Raw genomic sequence first — 20764 nt, 5'->3', positions numbered from 1 at the left:
GACGTTACAAACACAACTGAGGTAGGGAGGGAATCATGATTACTGATAAGGCAGAGAAGTACAATTATCCCCATTTTACAGATGGCAAAAGGAGGCATAAGTGACTTGTCCACGCCCACAAAGGAGCCAGTGGCAAAGCTGGGACATTACCCCTGAATCCCAGTCCAGTGTCTTCACTACAACACTAACTTTCACAAGGGTGAATACATTACACTTCACAAGAGTTGTTGGGAGGATAAATCAGTTAATGGTTGTAAGGCATTCAGATGCTATGGTGATGGGCTTCACACAAGCACATATGTATACACAAGGCAGATTTGTGTTTGCACATTAACCACTATTCGCTCTTTTTTTGGTAAGAACTAAGGAGACAATGAAACTGAAAAGTAGCAAATTCGGAAGAGGAAATAATTTTACCGAAGTATAATTAGTTTGTGGAACTCTTTACACAAGTTGTCAGTGAGGTCAAGAGCTTATCAGGATACAAAAAACCAACTAAATGTTTGTGTGTGCAATGATACCTTCTGCCCAGAACACATACCCTACCCCAATTATGGTAGTAAATATTAAAAAAAAAAACCAAAAAAAAACCCCAAGAACTTTGGAAGGGACAGAAACCCTCAAACTTTGGGACTGACACCAACCTTTGAACTACTGGGGGTTAGGAGGAAACCTTCCTTGGGGCAGATTAATCCACAACTTCCTACTTCTGGGTTTCCTCCTCTAAAGCAGATGTTACTAGCTACCGTTGGAGATAGGATATTGGACAAGACAGATCACTGGTCTGATCCTGTATGGTAATTTCTGTGTTCTTAGAATAATAATTTTTATAATAAAAATCATATTTTTACTCATTCTTGTACTCAACTGCAGATACACAACTGAACCATTTTGGTTCAAACTTAAAAAAAAAAAAAAAAAAAAGGTAGAGATCATGACTGGAAAATTTCAGCCTAATAATGGACTTAACATTAGAAGTGTCTGAAGATACAGGTCTGTAATGGAAGTTTAGACAACCTTAGTATAGGTGTTTCTAGCATTCCAGTTGTAATACCTATATTTTGATTACCAATAGCTAAGGCTACATTTTAGTCACAGGTATTTTTAATAAAAGTCACGGACAAGTCACGGGCAGTAAACAAAACTTCATGGCCCATGACTTGTCCATGATTTGCACTGTATACCCCTAACTAAAGCTTGGGCCAGGGGTGCTCTGGGGAGGGCGGTCCAGGGATGCCGCAGACGCGGGTGGGTGTGTTGGCCCAGGACCCCCCACTGGTGCTGGGGGGTAGAGGGAAGGGAGAGCAGGTGGGCGGCAGCGCATGGCCTAGGACCCCTGCTGGTGCTGGGGAGGAGGGCAGAGAGAACAGGCAGCAGTGCACGATCTGGGACCTCACTGGTCCTGGGTGGGAGGGTTGGCAGGCTCCCTATCTGGCTCCTCGCAAGCAGACAGCATGTCCCTGTAGCTCCTAGGAAGAGTGAAGGCCAGAGGGCTCCATGCACTGCCTCCGCCACAAGATCCGGCTTTGCAGCTTCCATTGGCTGGGAACCACAGCCAATGGGAACTGAGGGGACAGCCCTGGTGGTGCCTCCCCCTAGGAGCTGCAGGGACATGCCAGCCACTTCTGGGGAGCCCTCCCCGCCCCCCACCGAGGTATAGCACTGCCCCATGCTCCAACCCCCAGCCCTGAGCCCCCCACCCAAACTGCTGCTGAGCCCTGAAGCTAGCCACACTGGCCGCTACAGAAGTCAGAGGTCACCGAAAGTCACAGAAATCCTCCGTGATAGACAAGAAGCCTAAGAATAGCACTGGTGGGGGACTCTCAGTTCAACTATGAAACATTCAATGCAAATCCCTGTTTCTGTCTTCAAACTTAATTAGACAATATGCCCACAATAAAAAACTGCCTCAGTTTCTCATTTGAGCCAGCTGAGAGATGGTGAAAATCAGAAAAAAAAACAATTATCATGGTTCAAGTGTGACAGTGATGGAAATCAGCTGTCAAAAAATGAGAAGGTGTCTACATTAGTTTAGTCTGATCTCACAGCAGTTCACGCACTAATGGGCTTTTCTTGATACTTGGGCTTGGTTCTGGTTGTAATTCTAACAATGAAGCCAGAGTACCACCATACAGAGATTAGAGCCAAACTAAGCAAGTTCAAAGCACAAATAATAATTGAAAATTTTAAGTTTAAAAAATAACCTAAATCACAAAAATAGCACTTCTTATCATACAAAATTAGTAATTTTATTTAATGTTGCAGTGTAGATTGAAAAGATACAAGTATTCAAACTCTCTTTAACCAGCTTCAACAAGACAGATCTATTTCCATTTGTAACAAGTTTTTCATTTGTTTTAAGATGCACAATGAATGTTCAAATTGACTGTCTTAAAGAAAAAGGTTATTGCCTGATATTACATCTGTACCACGCATGAAAGTCACAATGAAGTTAATGGCAGTATTATTCACGGAGCAGCTGCAGAATCAGGCCCACAGTATGACAAAACTAGTAGCACAGGAAACAAATTCTACAGTGCACAAAAAGCTTAAAATGCTGCTTTTGCTGACTAGCCAAATACTAGTCCAGACCATAAACACACGACTCTTGCTAAAAGAAACAAAGCAGATTAGAGGTCAGGTCTCAGTACTCAGTCTTTCTTCTACAAATGGATATGTCAAATTGACAGTTATGCATGAAAGCTTTAGGCAGCAGACTTGCTCATTCCTTTTGGTCATCAGTATAGCAATAAAAAGACTGCTGATATTATTGCACCAATGCATAAAAAGCTCTGCATGAAGCTATTTTCCCCCAGACACATATGTTCTATTTTCACATGTGCTGAGAACCCAAAACTAACGGGAGGCCCTGGGAGATGCTAGTGCTCAGCACAGTTGGAAAAACAAAAATAGGCAAACTGCTGCTATAGATACATAGATTTCAAAAGCAAAACCTAAGCCGGAAAGTGCCCTAGAAACAATCGTTTACCACTATTTTGTATATATTTAAATATACATTAAAAACTAACACTGATATCTTATTTTTTACTCAGAATGGCGACTTATTTATCAATAACATTTGCTCATATAAAATATAAAAAACATGCATTATAAATTAACATTATAACCCCTTAGTAGAACAATTTGCCTTGAAAAGCAATGTGTTCTGTGATTCTGGAAGAAAGAAAAGGAGTAATGGAGATGAAGACCAAAAGCAATTTTCTCCTCATGTTAGATCTACACAGGTTTCTCAAACTCCCACAGCATTCCTGCTATAAAAGTATAAATAACGTTTGTGCCTCCTGTGATGTCAGGCCTCCTCCTCTCTTGTTACTTCAACCGCAGCATCACCTCTCCAGATGTATCTCCATAACTTCCTGTTTCTTACCACATCAAATTTAATCTACACATCCTCACTTAGAAAGCCCTACATATGTAATTTTACTGCATCTACTTCCCTGCTCTTCTCCTTATTCAACCCCATCCCCTACTCTCTTCCCAGTCCTCTTGCCTCACTATTCCATTTTCTTGCTTCTATTCTTGACTTCACATCTCAAAACATCCAAAAGTTTCAATATGTTCCATCAGAAAAGCCCTCTCCCCACCTTCAAATTGCTCCTAAAACCCCTACTATTACAAGAAAAAAATCCTTCCGTCCACCTCATCAACAATTCTCATGTCCTCCTTTACTCAGCAGTTTGTAATATCATGTGATTGATTTGACCAAAATAGGGCCTGAACCTGCAAGTTCTCTGCATGTGAAACTCCTACTGAAGCCTATGGAAGTTTTGCACGGAAAGCTTACAGGATTAGGCTCCCTTCAATTGTCAACTCTTCAGGGCAGAGAATGTATCTTCATCTACAAATTGCGAGATTCCACATATATTTGGGACACCTGATTACATAATACAAACTTTTGTTGAGATCTACTAATGAAAAGCACTATAGATGAGTTACATATTATTAGCTGTTTTGGTAAAGCACTATTGAGAAAAGCAGCGCGGGGGGGGGGAGAAAGTCTCGGAGAAAAAATAAATAAAATAGAAAATACATATGGAATTCTTAAGGTTCATTTTAAATATGAAAGGGGAGGGAAAACACACTGATCTAATGTTAAAAGCTTTGATCTTTCTCCATTAGTCCATTATGATCTTTCATACTACATACCTGAATCATCAGCTAATCTGCTGATTCTCTCCAGCACAGCAATACAATCTCTCTCATCATCGCTGACTTCCTTCAAAGTGTCCAGCAAACTTCGAGCCACCATTTGCCTAGTTCATGAGAGAATAAATATCATACAATTTTTGGAAGCAGTAACATAACGTTTTCGATTACTCAATATTTCTCGGTGTGGACAAGTTTTCTAACCAGACCATAAAAATGGATCTAAATAATTTTACCTTAATAACTTTAGTTAAAAAAACCTTTAATATACTCCAAGTATTTTTAGAGCTATACTAAATATCAGAACTATTAACATTGAATATAAAAAGTTGAATTAATGTTAACAGTCTCTCTTCAATTTACAAGGACAAACGACATCAGAGGTGACGTCAAAAACCTGGGATTATTCCCCATCTTCCAGAGGGCGTGGGGGTTGAGAGAGTCAGATTTTCATACTCAACTCTGAATTCCCCTACTTGGCTGAGGCAAGGTGAGGCGAGACCCTTGCTTTTAAACAGTTTTTGATACAACTATGGGTTATTTCCACTAATGAAAGTATGAGCACTCAATAAAGACTAACTATAGCCAAATTAAAGATAACCTACCAAAGCTGCATTTTGTGCAAAGCCTACAAAAAGTCAAGTACACGCATCATGAAAATAAACACATGTACAGCTCTGTTTATGTTTGAGTAACAGATATGCAGCATTCATGTAAATCAGAACCACCTCACCCACTACTTGTAACTCATGAAATTTTTATAATGAAACCAAAACATCTTGATATTGACACTACAGACTAGTCTAGAAATTTAAAGGACAAGATCCAAGTTTTAACCAAAATTGTAATTTGTTAGTGACATGGATGGCTCTAAATGGGATGTGTTCAGACAACATGGTTAATGACTGGTTAGTAATCATAGCCACTATCAGCTTTCCTCCTTGTAAGCAGCCTACACTGGCATGTGATTTTCTTTCTGAAACCAGTTTTGCACTTTTTGGCAGCATAGATGGGATAGACACAACTATCCCCAGTTTGGATGGTCCTCTAGCTCTCTATATAGCAAGGCAACCCAGACAAGAGTGCATTGCCCCCACAGGCTGCTGGCTCTTTGTGTATGTCCTTCAAGCAACCGATCCCATTCCTGATGCAGTAAGGGATAACCGCCTAGATATTCCCAAAATGGTCTGGTACAATCACAGTGACGTAGGCGTGAACAGAAAAAAGTTTGTTGACAAATGGGAGGGCCATGGAAAAATTCATCTGTGTGGACAAAACAACCACATAATTAAAACTATCACATAAGAGTGTCACAGACTGGTTGCTAATAAATGGCTGTATCTCTCACATGCACAGGGCCTTAGGAACTTTGCAATTAATTTAACTGGAGCCAGGAAAATACAGACAATTTCCATGAATGTCAAAAGCCTCAACATCAAAAAACTTACTAGAATTAAAATGGGTAAACTTTTCCACAATATCAAAAGTAATCCATCCACATTACATACTAACCATCTGCAAAACTGTTCTAAATGAAAAAAATTTTTTTAAGAAACTCCTTTCTTGTATATTTTCTTTAAAAATACAACAAACTGTAGAGACTTTTCACTTTTCCAAGTCTGCTCTTGAAATGAGATCACCCGTGCCAAGTTTCAATCTGGAAAAAGTACTATACATGTCTAAATAGAGAAACAGCTAATAAAAACACGCTCATTGACTATAATGTAACAAGAAAATTCCAGTTTGATCAGGATTCATGCTTTGCCCAAATTTATCATCAAATGACCAGAAGTATCTGTGTAGTGCTCATAAGTTTAGCCTGAAAACTCAGCTTGTATGCAAGAAACTCTATGAGGGATGTAAATGACCTCCCTTCCTTCAACTAGCAGGCAAGTTAACAGGTTTCACCTGCCATCTCCCAGCCCTACTACTTCCATTCTGCATCCTTTCTCCAAGGTTTCATTGACCACTGGAACCTTAGACAGAGAATCATAGGGAAAGAATGATTCCTTACCCTACAGTGCATGGTTCTTCAAGATATTGTACTCAATGTGGATCCTACTGTAGAATGGTTATGCGCCTCATGCACAAAAGATGGATATCTTCTAAATAGCTGGGTCCTTTGATGCCATTTATGCACCCTATGCCTCCCTGTGGTCCCACAAAAGGGCATAAAGAGCAGGAGAGCCAAGACTCTCCCTCAATTCCCTCACAATTCAAAACCCATAGTTGCTTTGGACTCCCTAAAGTGGGTATTGAGGATAGGTCACAAGAGCCACATTGATTCCATTCCATTCCCAAGATGTTGTTATCAGTCACTGTAGGTAAGTAACTGTTCTTTCTTCTTCAATTACGCGTAACTGTTGACTGGAAAGCAGTTGCCTCACTGGATGGTGGGAATGAGGAATTTCAGCTATACTACTCAAATAACGATTGAAGCGCTGCTCTCCCAAACTCGGCATCTGACCTTGTTGCTAAGTCAAGGATGTAATGTTTGACAAAGGTCAGTGAGTTGCCCATTGTTGCTACCTTTTAGATCTCAGCATATTCCTGAAGCAGGCAGAAGACAATGCCTGTGCCATGGTGGAGTGAGCTTTGACATTTAGAGGAGAGGGTGGCCAGACATCTGATAAAACAGATGGAAATACAGTGCATGATCCACATATTCTCTGTGATGAGATGGCCTGGCCTTTCAAAGGGATGACTGTAACCAGAAAGAGGCAAGGGGACAGGCTTAAAAGGCTTGGCCCTGTCAATGTAATAGAGTATGACTCTGGAAATGTTCACAGTACTTAGCTTCTTTTATCCTGTGTCAAGTCAGATTATGGGAAGAAAATAAGCAGATTGAGTGAATAGTTTAGGTGGAATTTTGAGACCAACTGAGGGATGAATCTGGGATGCAGATACAGCACAACTTTGTCCCTGTGAAAGAACATACAAGCAGGTCCAACCATGAGAACTTAGAGCTCACTGATCCTCCTTACCCAGATGATGGCAACAAGAAAAACCATCTTAAGGGTAAGGTGGCACAATGAACAGTGTGCAAGCTATTAAAAAGGAGGTGCTTTAGGAGGAGGACGTGGAGGACTCATATCAAAGTTAGATCTCTAACCAGTGGTTAAGCATGCAGAAGACTTTTGAGAAACTTGGATACAAGATTCCAAGGATCAAAGTGGCTTTGCCCCTTCTGACTTTGGCTATCAACCTGGGGATCGGGGAAAAATTGGTGGAAATGCATTCAGGACTTGAGTCTATTGTTGCAAGAAGCAGTCTGGCAACAAAATGGGGCATTTTATTCCTCTGGAGCAAAAAGTTTGGGTATTTGGCACTGTTCCAGGTGGCAAAAAGATCAACTGTAGAAATCCTAAATTAACCAAATATCAGCTCTGATGGATTTCCACAGCAACCACCCATTGTTGGCTACTGCAGGTCTGCTCAAGAAGTCTGTTAGGTTGTTGCTGATTTCTGGAAGAGAACGAGCCAATGGAGTTATCCCATTTGGGCAGCATATCACAGCTTGATGGCTTCCTATCAAAGGGGTAATGAACCAGCTCCTCCCTACCTATTTATATAGTGTATTGACCATCAAGATCTGTACCATGGAGTTCCACAGGAGGATAGAAAATGCCATACAAGCCAGTCTATGGGCATGAGCTTAGGGATGCTTACGTTTCAAGTCATCTTGAGACCAGGTTCCCTAGACCTATAAATAGTTTAGATGGGCTCCCTATCCTGTTCCGGTGGGTCTATAATGTGTATCATTGTCAGAGGGGGCAGAGTATTGAACATTCTTTGGTCTGTTCTTGGGGCTTAACCACCAACTGTGCTCTCTCAAAACTTGGAGTGAGACTGTGACCCTCTTGCTCATGTGGTGTTTGACAAGGAGTACTCTCCCCTCAGCCAAAGTTGTAGAGACCAAAGGTGAAGTTTGCAAAGTGGTGTCATTTATGTACCCACCAACAAGTGGCCAAGTAGACCTCAGCAAGTCTACATTGTTACAACTGGACTTGACTTTAGGTTGTTTATTATTGATTAGAAAGAGTGGAACCTGTCCTCTGGAGATAAGATTTCACCAATGGAGAGTTGATTGTAGCTCGTATGAACTCTATCATTTGTGATGGAATGATATAAGATTTAGACTCCTGCCTCTGATCAGCCAATCCTCTAGGTACAGGTAAACGTGAATATCACCTCTCCTTGAGTGTACTGCTGCTAACACCACTAAGCAATTTGTCAAGATCTTCGATCCCATGGAGAGTTCAAATGGCAGTGCCTTGTACTGGTAATGGTTGGGACTCACTGTGCATCATAGGTACTTCCTATGGATGGCTTCCTGTAAGTCGAGCCGCTAATCAGTTTTGAGCTTGAACAGATGGAATGAGGGAAGACTAGTTTTACCATCCTGAACCTGAGGTAATGTATGTATTTGTGGCATCTCCACAGATCTACCATAGAATAAAGAGCCATTTTCTTCAGAAGAAAGAGGAAATACAGAAAAAGAAGCCTCTTCCCCTGTATTTGGGTAGCACCTCCTTTGGCTCCTACACAAAGCAATTAAACCATTTCTGCCTGCATTAGGTTCTCGTGAGAGAAGTCCCTGAAGAGGAAGAGGGAAATGGGGTGGAGGTGGGCTAAGGAATGAAATCCGATAGAAACCATCACTAACTACCATCCTGACACCCTTCTTTCTGGTGGCAGACCATAGCTGGTGCAAGAAGCAAGGTGGCTTCTGAAGGTTATGTTCACTAAAGTTGCTCTGATGTGGCTCCCAACAGTTCTGTCAAATATGCTGAAGTGTCACTGGTGCAGTATGTGTCACTGAGAAGTAGACTGGCATTTCCTGATGTATCTGGGCTTTTTCCCGGGTGGATAACTGTGCTCTCTGATGCAAGAGCCTGTCCTATTCTGTCTCATCTGAGGTGTGTAACAGTATGTTTTTTGATAAAGAGACAGTGCATAGATTCCAAAGAAATGTATGATAGCCTTCAAATCCTTCAAAGAATGCAGATCATTGTCTGTGTGATTGCTGAGCAACTCCATCCCTTCTTAGGATAGGTTCTCTACAATGGCTTGCACCTCCTTTGGAATTCTGATGCCTGAAGACAAGGTCCTTCTTATAGTGACTACCAGAGCTTCCCCGATGAACACGGCTATTCACAAGACTTTTATCTTGTGCACACAAGGCAAGTATGCACCTACTTCACAGTTATATACTCAAAGAACCATAGATAACTTTACTCGGGCACGCCAAACTCCTCTTAACTGCTTGCTGATTTGGAACCAGCATCGAGACTTCTCCACAGAGCACAGGTGATGCAGAGACTTCCTCTATGCACAACCATTTTATCCCTTTCTTCCCCTAATTTCTATCACAGGGTCTAAGTGGTGCAAGACTCTTTTACCAGAGCTTTTCATAAGAAATGAATTTCACCCTACAAGTACACATTTAGAAAAAATAAAGGAAGGTTAGAAAAAAGTTGCCATTTGCTTTCTGCAGGCATTCTAAATCATGATTTGGAAGATTTTTCAAGTTTACAAAAAAAACAGGACTTGAAACCAGTCATTTTACTACTAGTAATTTGAATATTTGTCAAACAAGCAAACCTAAAAGAGTTTCTGCATTAATTCCCAATTTTACACTGAACTTCAATGTACCACTATGAATGAAAAGATTAATATCCAAACACACACACACACACACACACCCAAACACCCTACCCCCTGGACTTGGCAAATATCAGAAGTGATTATAAAGCAGATTAAGATCCCTAACACTGGCTTGAGAACAATGGTAAATCTAAAACTCCAACTTCTGTTGACATCATTTCAAAGCACCTTCCTAATCTAAACTCTTGAGTCTGTTTTGAAGATAAAGTATACTTTAGCAGTCTTTCCTCAAAAATGGAATAATTTTCATTTGAAATGTATACATGTTACAACATTAAGTACACTTATAAGAAAACATACGTATTAACCCATAACGGGGTCATGGGGAAAAGAGAGAAAACTGATCATGCACGTGTAGGGAAAAGGGTAGTTTGAAGGGAAAAAAGAAAGAAAAAAGATTTTATTTTATTTTATTAAGTGGAGTTGAAAACCTCTTGAGAATGCATGTGGGGGAAATTATTCCTGTTAAGTTTGAACCTCATTGGCTTGACATTTAAAAAAGTTTTGTTTTCCTCACTAACTGCTTTTTATTACATATCACAATAAAATACCATAGGCCTTAGAAAGTTTATTTAGAAACTACTACTTTGGTGATCTGCTGATTCAACCCTCAATTGCAAAACTGTGAGGAAACGTTGGGTGTCAGGGGTTTCTCCACAGAAGTAAACCCAAATTAGCACCACGACCTATTAAATGCAAGATACTTGAAGAGGAAGAAAATTTTTCATGGCTATAACAAGCTAAACCTTAATAAAGTAGAACATTTAAAAACTTTAGTTCAGTCTGAAAAATGAAGGACCAGTCTGGTAAATGGGGGCATGTTGCTTTTAGGGACTATTCACATGCTTAATATTAAGCACATGTAAATCTTTAAAGGACAGGGGCCCTAAATACCAAAATTAACAGGCTAATCTGCAATGTGACTGAAAAGTATATGGAAAGCAAGCCTAAAAATTAAGAACTGCACATAAACACATTATTAAAGGTAGTTTAGGTCCAAAATATAAGCTTTATTAAAATAAAACACCAAAAAAACTTTTACAGTAACTTATATTAATATCAAAATATTCATGATCTTTTAAAATTCCAACAAAAAGAGGTCTTGGTTTGGATTCGAACATTCCCTTGCAGCATGTGAAACCCAAACACTATAGCATACATAATACTATTGTACAAAAACCAGAACATGAAATAACTAGTCCACTTGCATTATTATAAAACACACAGTGGGAAAAATAAACCAAGCACACAAAAGGTGAAAAAGTAAATTAGATTTTTAAAATGTTTTCAGTTTTAATATCCTAAAGAAGTTTTAATATTCAAACTGTGGTCTGTGGACTACCAGTGGCACACAGGATACTTGATAGTCTGCTCAAAGCTGGCCGGTCACAAGATGCTGGTGTCCCTTGTTTGCAGCTGCTACATTTAATTAAATAAACAATATTTTCCTAGTATAACTTTTCCACATAAATTATGACAGCCCTGTGGCAACTACTGCCATGCGATTGTTAATAGGAGGGAAAGTATCCACAGGAACCTATTAGGATATGATCCACTTTATGAAAAACTCTGAGGATCTCCGAGAATTAAAGGTACTTAACCGTTAAGAAACGTTTTGTTTTTGTTGTTTTTTGGGGGGGAGGGAGGGTGAAGGGATTTGTATGTGGAAGGGGGGGGATTAACATGAATTTTAACCTGGCAATGTATTTTTAAAAGAAATTTTTAGAACATGTCCACAGATGACCTCTAATCAGATATCTAAATCAGATTAGTACACAATATGCACCTTGTTCTTTAAACAGAACAGAACATTTAAAAAGCATACCTGTTAAATATGTTCTCACTTGCAGCGTACTTGTCCAGTCTTCCCAAAGGCGTCAACATTTCATCTTGTGAGACAAAGTCCAGGGCTGAAGGTATAATAATCACATCAGACTCTGAGCTGTAGTCATCCACACCAACTATCAGAGACATCAGAAATATTCCTTATAATCACAATACTTTAACACTACAATGATGACCTTTGTTGGTCTGAGGACAAGCAAGTCTAGGCAGGAATCTCTGTCTCAGATAAATATATATTGAACTACATTTTAAAAATACCCTCATTTTCCTTTACAGTCATTTTCCTTCTATGAAGCCCTCTTTATATAGGTCAATGTTTAATCTCAAAACCTGTTTGCTTCAACTTGCATGCCATTTGCTCCAACTTCCCAAGTCTGAAATGTCACAAAATGTTTAAAGCTGCAGTAGTTACACAATATTTCCATTTGCATACATCAAATGACTGTTGACTAATCCTGACTCGTCAGTCAACTCAACTTTTTAAAAAACATCTAGATTAAATATTTCAGTAAAATAAAAATCTATAACTATTGACAGGTGTAGTTTTTGCAGACAATGTATATCTGGACTAAGGAACAATTAAAGATGAATATTAATGCAATTTAAAATGTCTACTAAGCACAAAACAGATGCACACAAATGAAAGTTGAATACAAAAATGAACTTCAAATATTTGCTGTAACATTATAGTCCAATATCAAATGTAGAAAATATTTCCAAATGCATCTACTTCTATATAGAAAATATAGATCTAAAATATTAACTGCACATACACACATTTTAATCTGAAAAGTAGCTTTATGCAGGCACATACTTGCATCCACATGCAGCCTCAGTAAAGTTACTAGGGCTGTGTATGGGAATTGTGCATGGAGCAGTGTGAAGGATGGGGGCTTAAGCTAAGTCTCTGAATGCGTATAACTCCTCCAAGTTAACTGAAGATTAAGTATAACAGGCCAAGGACTTACTCATGTGAGTCACAAAGAGCTCAAATGAGACTACTCTTATACCTAAAAACTGCAGGAACCCCAGGTCAAAGTTATTGCCACTTGGTCTGACACCACTGCACTGTATAACTACTTCCTAGTCTGTCTGGCTATTTAAGTTCTGCCATATAATATTTTCAAGGCTATAGACTTGGTATATCAGCCGAGGACTATATTTTTTAAAAGCAAAATCAGAAAAACAAACACACTCCTCTACTCACCTTTTATAAAATCATACTATGGGTATGTCTACACTGCAATTCCAAACCTGCAGCTGGCCAGTGACAGCTTACTTGGGCTCATGGGCTCAGGCTAAGGAGCTGTTTAATTACAGTCTAGACATTCGGACTCGGGATAGATCCTGCACTCTAGGACCTTGCGAGGTGGGAGCATCCCAAAGTTTAGGAGGCAACCCAAGCCTGAATATCTACACCAGGGGTCGGCAACCTCTGGCACGCCACCAGAGTAAGCACCCGGGCAGGTCGGGCCAATTTGTTTACCTACCGTGTCCGCAGTTTTGGCTGATCGCGGCTCCCACTGGCCGTGGTTCGCCGCTCCAGGCCAATGGGGGTGGTGGGAAGCGGCGTGGGCAGAGGGATGTGCTGACCGCAGCTTCCTGCCACCCCCACTAGCCTGGAGCGGTGAACCGCGGCCAGTGGGAGCTACAATCGGCCGAACCTGCAGACGTGGCAGGTAAACAAACTGGCCTGGCCCACGAGGCTGCTTCCCTGGCAAGCCGTGTGCCAGAGGCTGCCAATCCGTGGTCTACACCGCAATTGAACAGCCCCTTAGCCTGAGGCCCACAAGCTCACGTCAGCTGGCACCAGTCAGTCGCAGGTGTTTAACTGCAGTGCAGACATACCCTAAGAGTTCTGAAAGTTAGCATTTCAGACATATAATTTATTCTCAATATTCCAAATGCATGCATCCATGATTTTCTGAATTGAATCCTTACACATTTTAGTCTTCAGAATGTATCTTCCTTAAATAACACACTATTGTATATTATGTTATCTTAGGGGAATGATATTTTAGGACCTAAATTATATTAACAGTGTTTCTTTATATGTAAAGTCATGTACTCATTCCCTACCTGGGCAATAAACTGCCATTCTGTAATTGCTATAGAAGGAGATGACTAGAAAATATACATGAAAGTTAATGGATGGATGAGCAGCAAATATCCCAAAAGAGAAGCAAAGTGGCCAAATTCTACAGTATCTGGGAGTCAAATGTATGGGTTTCTTAAGGGAAAATCAGGGAGAAAGGAAGAGAATAAGATTTGGGTAGGGAGGCAGCTGGGAACCAGCTTAGTAGGGGAGATCTAGTGCAGTAGCAGCTGGGAAGCGAGGAGAATAAGGTGGTGATGAAGTTACAGTTGGAGGGTAAGAGAAGACAGACACTTTGCAAACATGAAGTCAGACTGGGTGGAGTGATACTGAACTACTCATGAGAGGGGCTCAGGAAAGATCAGTTGTGTAATCAAATGATTGTAGCCAAAGATAAAACACTTAGCAACCTATTGTTTACACAACTAAACAGGCACTTGGGGAGGGTAGAGGTGGTTGAGATTTAGTAAAAAAACCCACTCCCATGATGGGAGGCTTCCGGGGCTGGGGCAGTCTACACTGCCACTTTACAGCGCTGAAACTTGCATTGCTCAGGGGGTGTTTTTTCACACCCCTGAGCGAGAAAGTTTCAGCACTTTAAAGTGGCAGTGTAGACAAGGCCACAGGGTTTCTTTTGGGAATAGGTCTTGGTCTTCACTGGGAGATAGGAGAGGAAGAGAAAGTGTGCGTGTGCACAACTTAACCTGAGTTAGCTGGCCAAGTTGAAGGTTAACTCAGATAAAAACTGCAAACTGCTTTGTCTTTGTCATGATTTTCCTCATGTTAGTTAACTCAAGTTAAGAATACACCTTTTTTTCCCAGACTGAAGACAAGGCCTATGAGATTTTGTTTTCTAAGGACTGCCCAACACAGTCTATATTCCAATTTAATTATGTTGGTTTAGATCTAGACACCCAGGAAATAAGACATACCAAAATAAGCCTCTTTATATCATAATAAATATGTCCACATTACCGGTTGCATCAATTCAACTATATTTATCTCTAAATTAATATAGCTAAATCAGTAAAAAAAATGTAAGTAGACAAGCTCTTACTGACTTTTTAAGTTGGAAGGTGTTTGCTGCTCTTTTCATGCTATTCATTATATTTTTAACAGATGCTTGGATGCCTAGATCCTGGGATACAGGTATTTTGTCTAAACTGAAATAAAAAAAAAAAAACTACTAGAATGCTCCATTAACGTGGCAAGTCATAGCTGAAGGGATTAAGTGTGAATTCTTGTGAATCTGATTAGTCAGTGCCTTTGTATGTTGCATTTCATACATATAAACCATTATAAATGCCAAGAATTATGGAGGCATGTAGTGGTAAAGTTAAGACTGTGTGAAATTTTCCCTTTGACAGATTTTAAACCTTTTCTGTAGCTCAGTGTATTTGCTCATTCCGTAAAAATTAAAAATGGGATGCAGTCTTTGAAGTTACCTTGGATTTTTTAAGGGTACAAAAGAGCACTGACAAGTGATCCTGGGACAAGTAATAGCCCATAGAAAGACTCTGTGACAAGACAATTTTCTGAAATATCCTTGAAAAACCTCAGTGAACTAAGCTTAGCAATCTTCAGAATCCACTGTATTAAATTCAAAGGTTATATACACCTCTACCCAGATATAACGCGACCCAACAGAACATGAATTCAGATATAACGCGGTAAAGAAGTGCTCCGGGGGCGTGGGGCTGCACACACTGGTGGATCAAAGCAAGTTTGATATAACGTGGTTTCCCTTATAATGCGGTAAGATTTTTTGGCTCCTGAGGACAGCATTATATCAGGGTAGAGGTGTATTATTGTCTGTCTTAATAATCAAAGGATTATATTGAACAATGTCACAGACAAGAATGGTCTTTTGGGACAGTATGTGTGAAGTGGGTTTCCTGGGAAATATGTAAGGGGAGGAGAATGCATATTCCCCACCTCCAGTTATGCAAAAACCCAGCCTTTCATAGTGATACCCTGAGGAGTCAGCCTTAGTCTGCTGATCACCTGCTACATGAGACCAGGATCAAAGGCCCAAGCTGTATAAAGAAAAGACTGAACTATTCATGGTTGTGCTAGTTCTGAGCTAAGGCTGTTTTGAACTTGTAATCACAGAAAACAGCTTAGTAGGGTCTGAAGGACTGACTCTTATCAGACTCCTGGTAAGCTTTAGAATGCATGTAAGTAAGTTTTCTCTGTAATGCTTTCACCTTAAGAATAAATGTCCTTCCTTCTAAAGAGTTGTGTGGTAACTTGGGATTGCTGGCAATTAGTTATCACAGCCTTTGAAAAGAAATCAGAGAGCAGATGCTGGCTGCTTGAGGCAGTCTGGCTTGCTAGGGATATCACAGTGTAGGCTGGGAACTGTGCAATCTGCAAAAAACCCAGGTCAGGAGGGAGGGAAACAAGTGCCTCTGTCCAAAAGAGCTGATGGCTGAGGAGCCACGAGTCTAGAGTGGGTACCTTTTGTTGATCATGGAGGGGAAATATAGGTGCAGTTACCCTGAACTTTTCTGAAGTGTAAGTCTCCATGTTCCCTAGTTTTGGAACCGTACAGATGAATTCCCAAACTAATCTTTGTAATTCCCAAACTGCCCCAAACACATGCTGGTCTCCTCTATTCTACAGTGTAGAAGACATTTCTATATACAATATTTTTTATTTTGGTTTTTAATTTGCCTAATTTGCCACAGACACTAGGAACTTTGTCAAGAGAGCTTGGTTGATTTCACCAATTGCAATACCTATTTCCAGCTGTCCACAAACTAAGTCATTGGTTGCTTGGATAAGTCCCTACTCCTCTGTCCTGTTTGGAGGAAGCAAAGAGATGATCTACACACACACACTGCAGTGTGTCTAGTGAAGACACTCCATGCTGATGAGGGAGAGCTCTCCTGTTGGCATAATAGAACCACTTCTGTGAGAGGCAGTAGCTATGTCAGCAGGAGCAGCTTCCTTGGGGACACAGCGCTGTACACATTGACGCTTATGTTGATGTAACTTACCTCGCTCCGGGGGGTGGTTTATTCACAACCCTGAGCAACGTAAGTGATGCCGACATAAGCTGTAGTGTAGACATAGCCAAAGAGGCACTTTTGGAAGGGAGTATTTGTACCTGAAGTTGTCTTAAGTATAGAGGTTTCCAGTAGAGCTGGCCAAATCACAGGATATTCAGTTCACAGGAAATCTTCTGTTTTTTAAAACAAGGTTTCACTACAATTCAGAACAAAACCACATTTTTCTAAATTTGCCACGAACAAGGAATCGTGAAAAAAAAATCATTTTGAAAACATCAAAACCTCTGCTCCCTAGGATCCCCCCCACAGCTGCTTAGTGAAATTGATATTCTTGCCAGTTTCCCTGCTACAGCAGCACTGAAAATCAATAAATGTAAATTTCACTCAGCAGCTACTAGGGGCTCTGAGGCACCAGGTGGTGCCAGCTGGTGGAGGAGTCTGGAAGCCCTGGAGTCCCTGGTCTGAGGAAGTCCATATGGTGGAACTAGCCAGGAGCGGCAGACCTTGGGAGCCCATCCCAGGCTCATTCTCCTGTGGTAGCAGGGCTGGAAGTCCTGAAAGGGTAGGGCTGCCCTGAAGACACAAACCCTGGACGACTGGAGTCCCAGGCCTCAGGCAGCCCAACACATGGGGTCTCACTGCCTCTCCAGCTCCTCTGGAGCTGGGGGGAAGGCAGCAGGGAGACAGTGCCCCTGGCTCTCCACCTGGCAACCATCTAGGAAAGGATTTTTGGTCAATTTCACTGGTAGAAGATGAAATTGACAAAAAGCTATCATTTCAATTTTCCCAACCAAAAAAACCAAAACAAAACAAAAAACTGATTTTTTTTTGGCAAAACTAAAATTCTCTCATGGAAAAATATGGTTTTGCAAAAAGGGCATTTTTCATAAGAAAATCATTCTGAAGAAAAATGTTCAACCAGCTCTAGCTCCCAGCTCGGCTCCTAAGATACCTTTGTTAGGCAACAAGTCATTTATGGTTTCACCATCTACTAGTGTTAGCCCAATGAAGGCTTATCAGACCAGCACAACAGGCATTGTTGCAAAGGAATCCGCTAGAAGTAGTGGGTACAAATTAAGGGCTTTATGGTGGGACAACAAAAGAGGACCATGCCTGTCCACTATATGTCCACTTATTCCAGACACTCAACTCCTAGTGCCTCCCCACTCACCCATCACCCCTGCTCTCTACGTATTCCAATCTCAGTAACAACTTGGCCCTACCAGCCTGTGCTTCTGATAAAAGTCCATCTGGTTAACATAGCCTCAAGTGTGCATGGAATCAGCTTCCCAGTGGGAGCGGAGAGGAAAGAGATGTGCACCCCCACTACAAGCAGCAAAGAATCCTGTGGCACCTTATAAACTAACAGACATTTTGGAGCATGAGCTTTCGTGGATGAATACCCACTTCGTCAGATGCATGTAGTGGAAATTTCCAGGGGCAGGTATATATATGCGGGTAAGCTAGAGATAATGAGGTTAGTTCAATCAGGGAGGACGAGGCCCTGTTCTAGCAGTTGAGGTGTGAAAACCAAGGGAGGAGAAACTGGTTTTGTAGTTGGCAAGCCATTCACAGTCTTTGTTTAATCCTGAGCTGATGGTGTCAAATTTGCAGATGAACTGTAGCTCTGCAGTTTCTCTTTGGAAACTGGTCCTGAAGTTTTTTTGCTGCAGGATGGCCACCTTAAGGTCTGCTATAGTGTGGCCAGGGAGGTTGAAGTGTTCTCCTACAGGTTTTTGTATATTGCCATTCCTAATATCTGATTTGTGGATTGGTTCCTGAGCTAGAGTTACTATGGTGCGGTGTGCAGTTATTGGTGAGAATATGTTTCAGGTTGGCAGGCTGCCTGTGGGCGAGGACTGGCCTGCCACCCAAGGCCTGTGAAAGTGTGGGATCGTTGTCCAGGATGGGTTGTAGATCCCTGATGATGAGTTGGAGGGGTTTTAGCTGGGACCAATCCATGCAACAAACCTCGATGCCAACTCTGCCCATATATCTATACCAGCGACGCCATCACAGGACCTAACCAGATCAGCCATACCATGACCGGTTCATTCACCTGCACGTCCACCAATGTAATATATGCCATCATATGCTAGCAATGCCCCTCTGCTATGTACATCGGCCAAACCGGACAGTCGCTACGGAAAAGGATAAATGGACACAAATCAGATATCAGGAATGGCAATATACAAAAACCTGTAGGAGAACACTTCAACCTCCCTGGCCACACTATAGCAGACCTTAAGGTGACCATCCTGCAGCAAAAAAACTTCAGGACCAGTTTCCAAAGAGAAACTGCTGAGCTTCAATTCATCTGCAAATTTGACACCATCAGCTCAGGATTAAACAGACTGTGAATGGCTTGCCAACTACAAAACCAGTTTCTCCTCCCTTGGTTTTCACACCTCAACTGCTAGAACAGGGCCTCATCCTCCCTGATTGAACTAACCTCATTATCTCTAGCTTGCCTGCATATATATACCTGCCCCTGGAAATTTCCACTACATGCATCTGACGAAGTGGGTATTCACCCACGAAAGCTCATGCTCCAAAACGTCTGTTAGTCTATATGGTGCCACGGGATTCTTTGCTGCTTTTACAGATCCAGACTAACACGGCTACCCCTCTGATACCTGACCACCACTACAGTAATAGCTCCAACTTTTGGGGGCTCTGGCTCTCCACACATACTGCTAGGGAAAAAACCAACAACATCATTCTGTTGTCTGAATGCCTTTCAAAAACTGCAGCAGCAATCATTTTTATCAATTAAAGAACAAGAGCCAAGCAATCATCCTGGCTTCCATTTTGAGAAAAATACTTGAGAAATGGTACCCAAGGACTTATGGGCATTTCACCTCTTCTCGCCACAAATTTTCCAGTCACTGCTTTTCAGGGAGCTATGTCAGAAACAACCGGGGTAGTACTCCAGGGGCACTGCAGCTCCAATGGTGTAGTACAGAACAACCATGGATACAGCAAAAATCCAAACATAGCAGCATAGTGGACACACTACACTGTTAGTACTCAAGCCAGTGCCACTCCACCAACTGAGTAACCAATGGTCCAATTATGGTCATTTATTGCTACCATGGATGGAACAACATAACTAGTCGCCTGCTAAACCCAGGGTTGTGAGTTCAATCCTTGAGGGGGCCATTTAGGGATATGGGGCAAAAATCTGTTGGATGATTTAATTGGAGATTGCTCCTGCTTTGAGCAGGGCGTTGGACTAAATGCCCTCCTGAGGTCCCTTCCAACCCTGAAAATCTTTTAAAAAACAAAAAAAACCACACACACACTCTTAAGGCCAGGTCTATGCTCAGAATCTAAGTTCACCCAGCCGTCACTCACAGGTGTGACAAATCCACCTAATATGCACAGTAGATAGTGCTAGGTTGATAAAAGTATTCTTCCATCAATGTAACTACTGCCTCTCAACGAGGTAGATTAAATACACCCATGGAAGAACCCCTCCCAATGCTATAACGAGTGTCTACTTTGAAGCGCTGCAGCTGTGCCACTGTAGCATTTGAAATGTAGACAAGCCCTACCTATGCTAGGGAATAGTGTTTTAGCCCAGCTCAGATGAAAAGATGCAGCAAGGTTCTTTCAGTTGATAAAGGTGGTGTGACAGCTCCTGACTAAATTTAGGAAATTGAAGCACTACTGGAAATGGCTTTCAGAAAAAGTTCACTCAAATAGTTAATGAAAACAGTTTAAATACTGACTCACTAGACAAACAACTTAATGCCTTTACAGAAAGCATGTTTGAACCATGATGGAAACTTGGGTGAAACATGGCTAAAGGTGACCTTGAAAAAATGTTTTGGCTTGTGATCTTTGCTTCCTGATGATGTATAAAGAGAGTGTTTTTTTCCTTTTTTGTTTGAGGGGGAAGGGGGCAGAAGGGGATTCCTCCCTTTCTCTCCTTTAAGGGTAGTGTGAAACTCAGGAAAAGGTTCTGCTTGTT

The 20764-nt window shown here is 41.2% G+C and overlaps 1 protein-coding gene across 6 annotated transcripts in view; it reads right to left on the bottom strand.

Annotated features, from left to right (window-relative positions):
- PPP4R1 (protein phosphatase 4 regulatory subunit 1) overlaps window positions 1-20764 on the bottom strand; it is an 88954-nt gene that overhangs the window by 50726 nt on the left and 17464 nt on the right. For 3 of the 6 annotated variants that reach the window (XM_030552753.1, XM_030552754.1, XM_030552756.1), the window contains 2 exons: window positions 11660-11795; window positions 4168-4274 (listed from right to left, as the gene is read on the bottom strand). The exons of 1 other annotated variant lie outside the window; for it this stretch is intronic. In XM_030552753.1, the coding sequence (XP_030408613.1) occupies window positions 4168-4274; window positions 11660-11795 (243 nt within the window). The remainder of the gene's footprint in view (window positions 1-4167; window positions 4275-11659; window positions 11796-20764) is intronic. 2 more of the 6 variants (XM_030552755.1, XM_030552757.1) reach the window with 1 other exon arrangement.

This window comes from Gopherus evgoodei, chromosome 2 (assembly GCF_007399415.2).
Source record: "Gopherus evgoodei ecotype Sinaloan lineage chromosome 2, rGopEvg1_v1.p, whole genome shotgun sequence".
Taxonomy (NCBI): Eukaryota; Metazoa; Chordata; order Testudines; family Testudinidae; genus Gopherus; species Gopherus evgoodei.
Note: the sequence above shows the minus strand (reverse complement) of the source record. Positions and strands in the feature narration are given on the sequence as shown.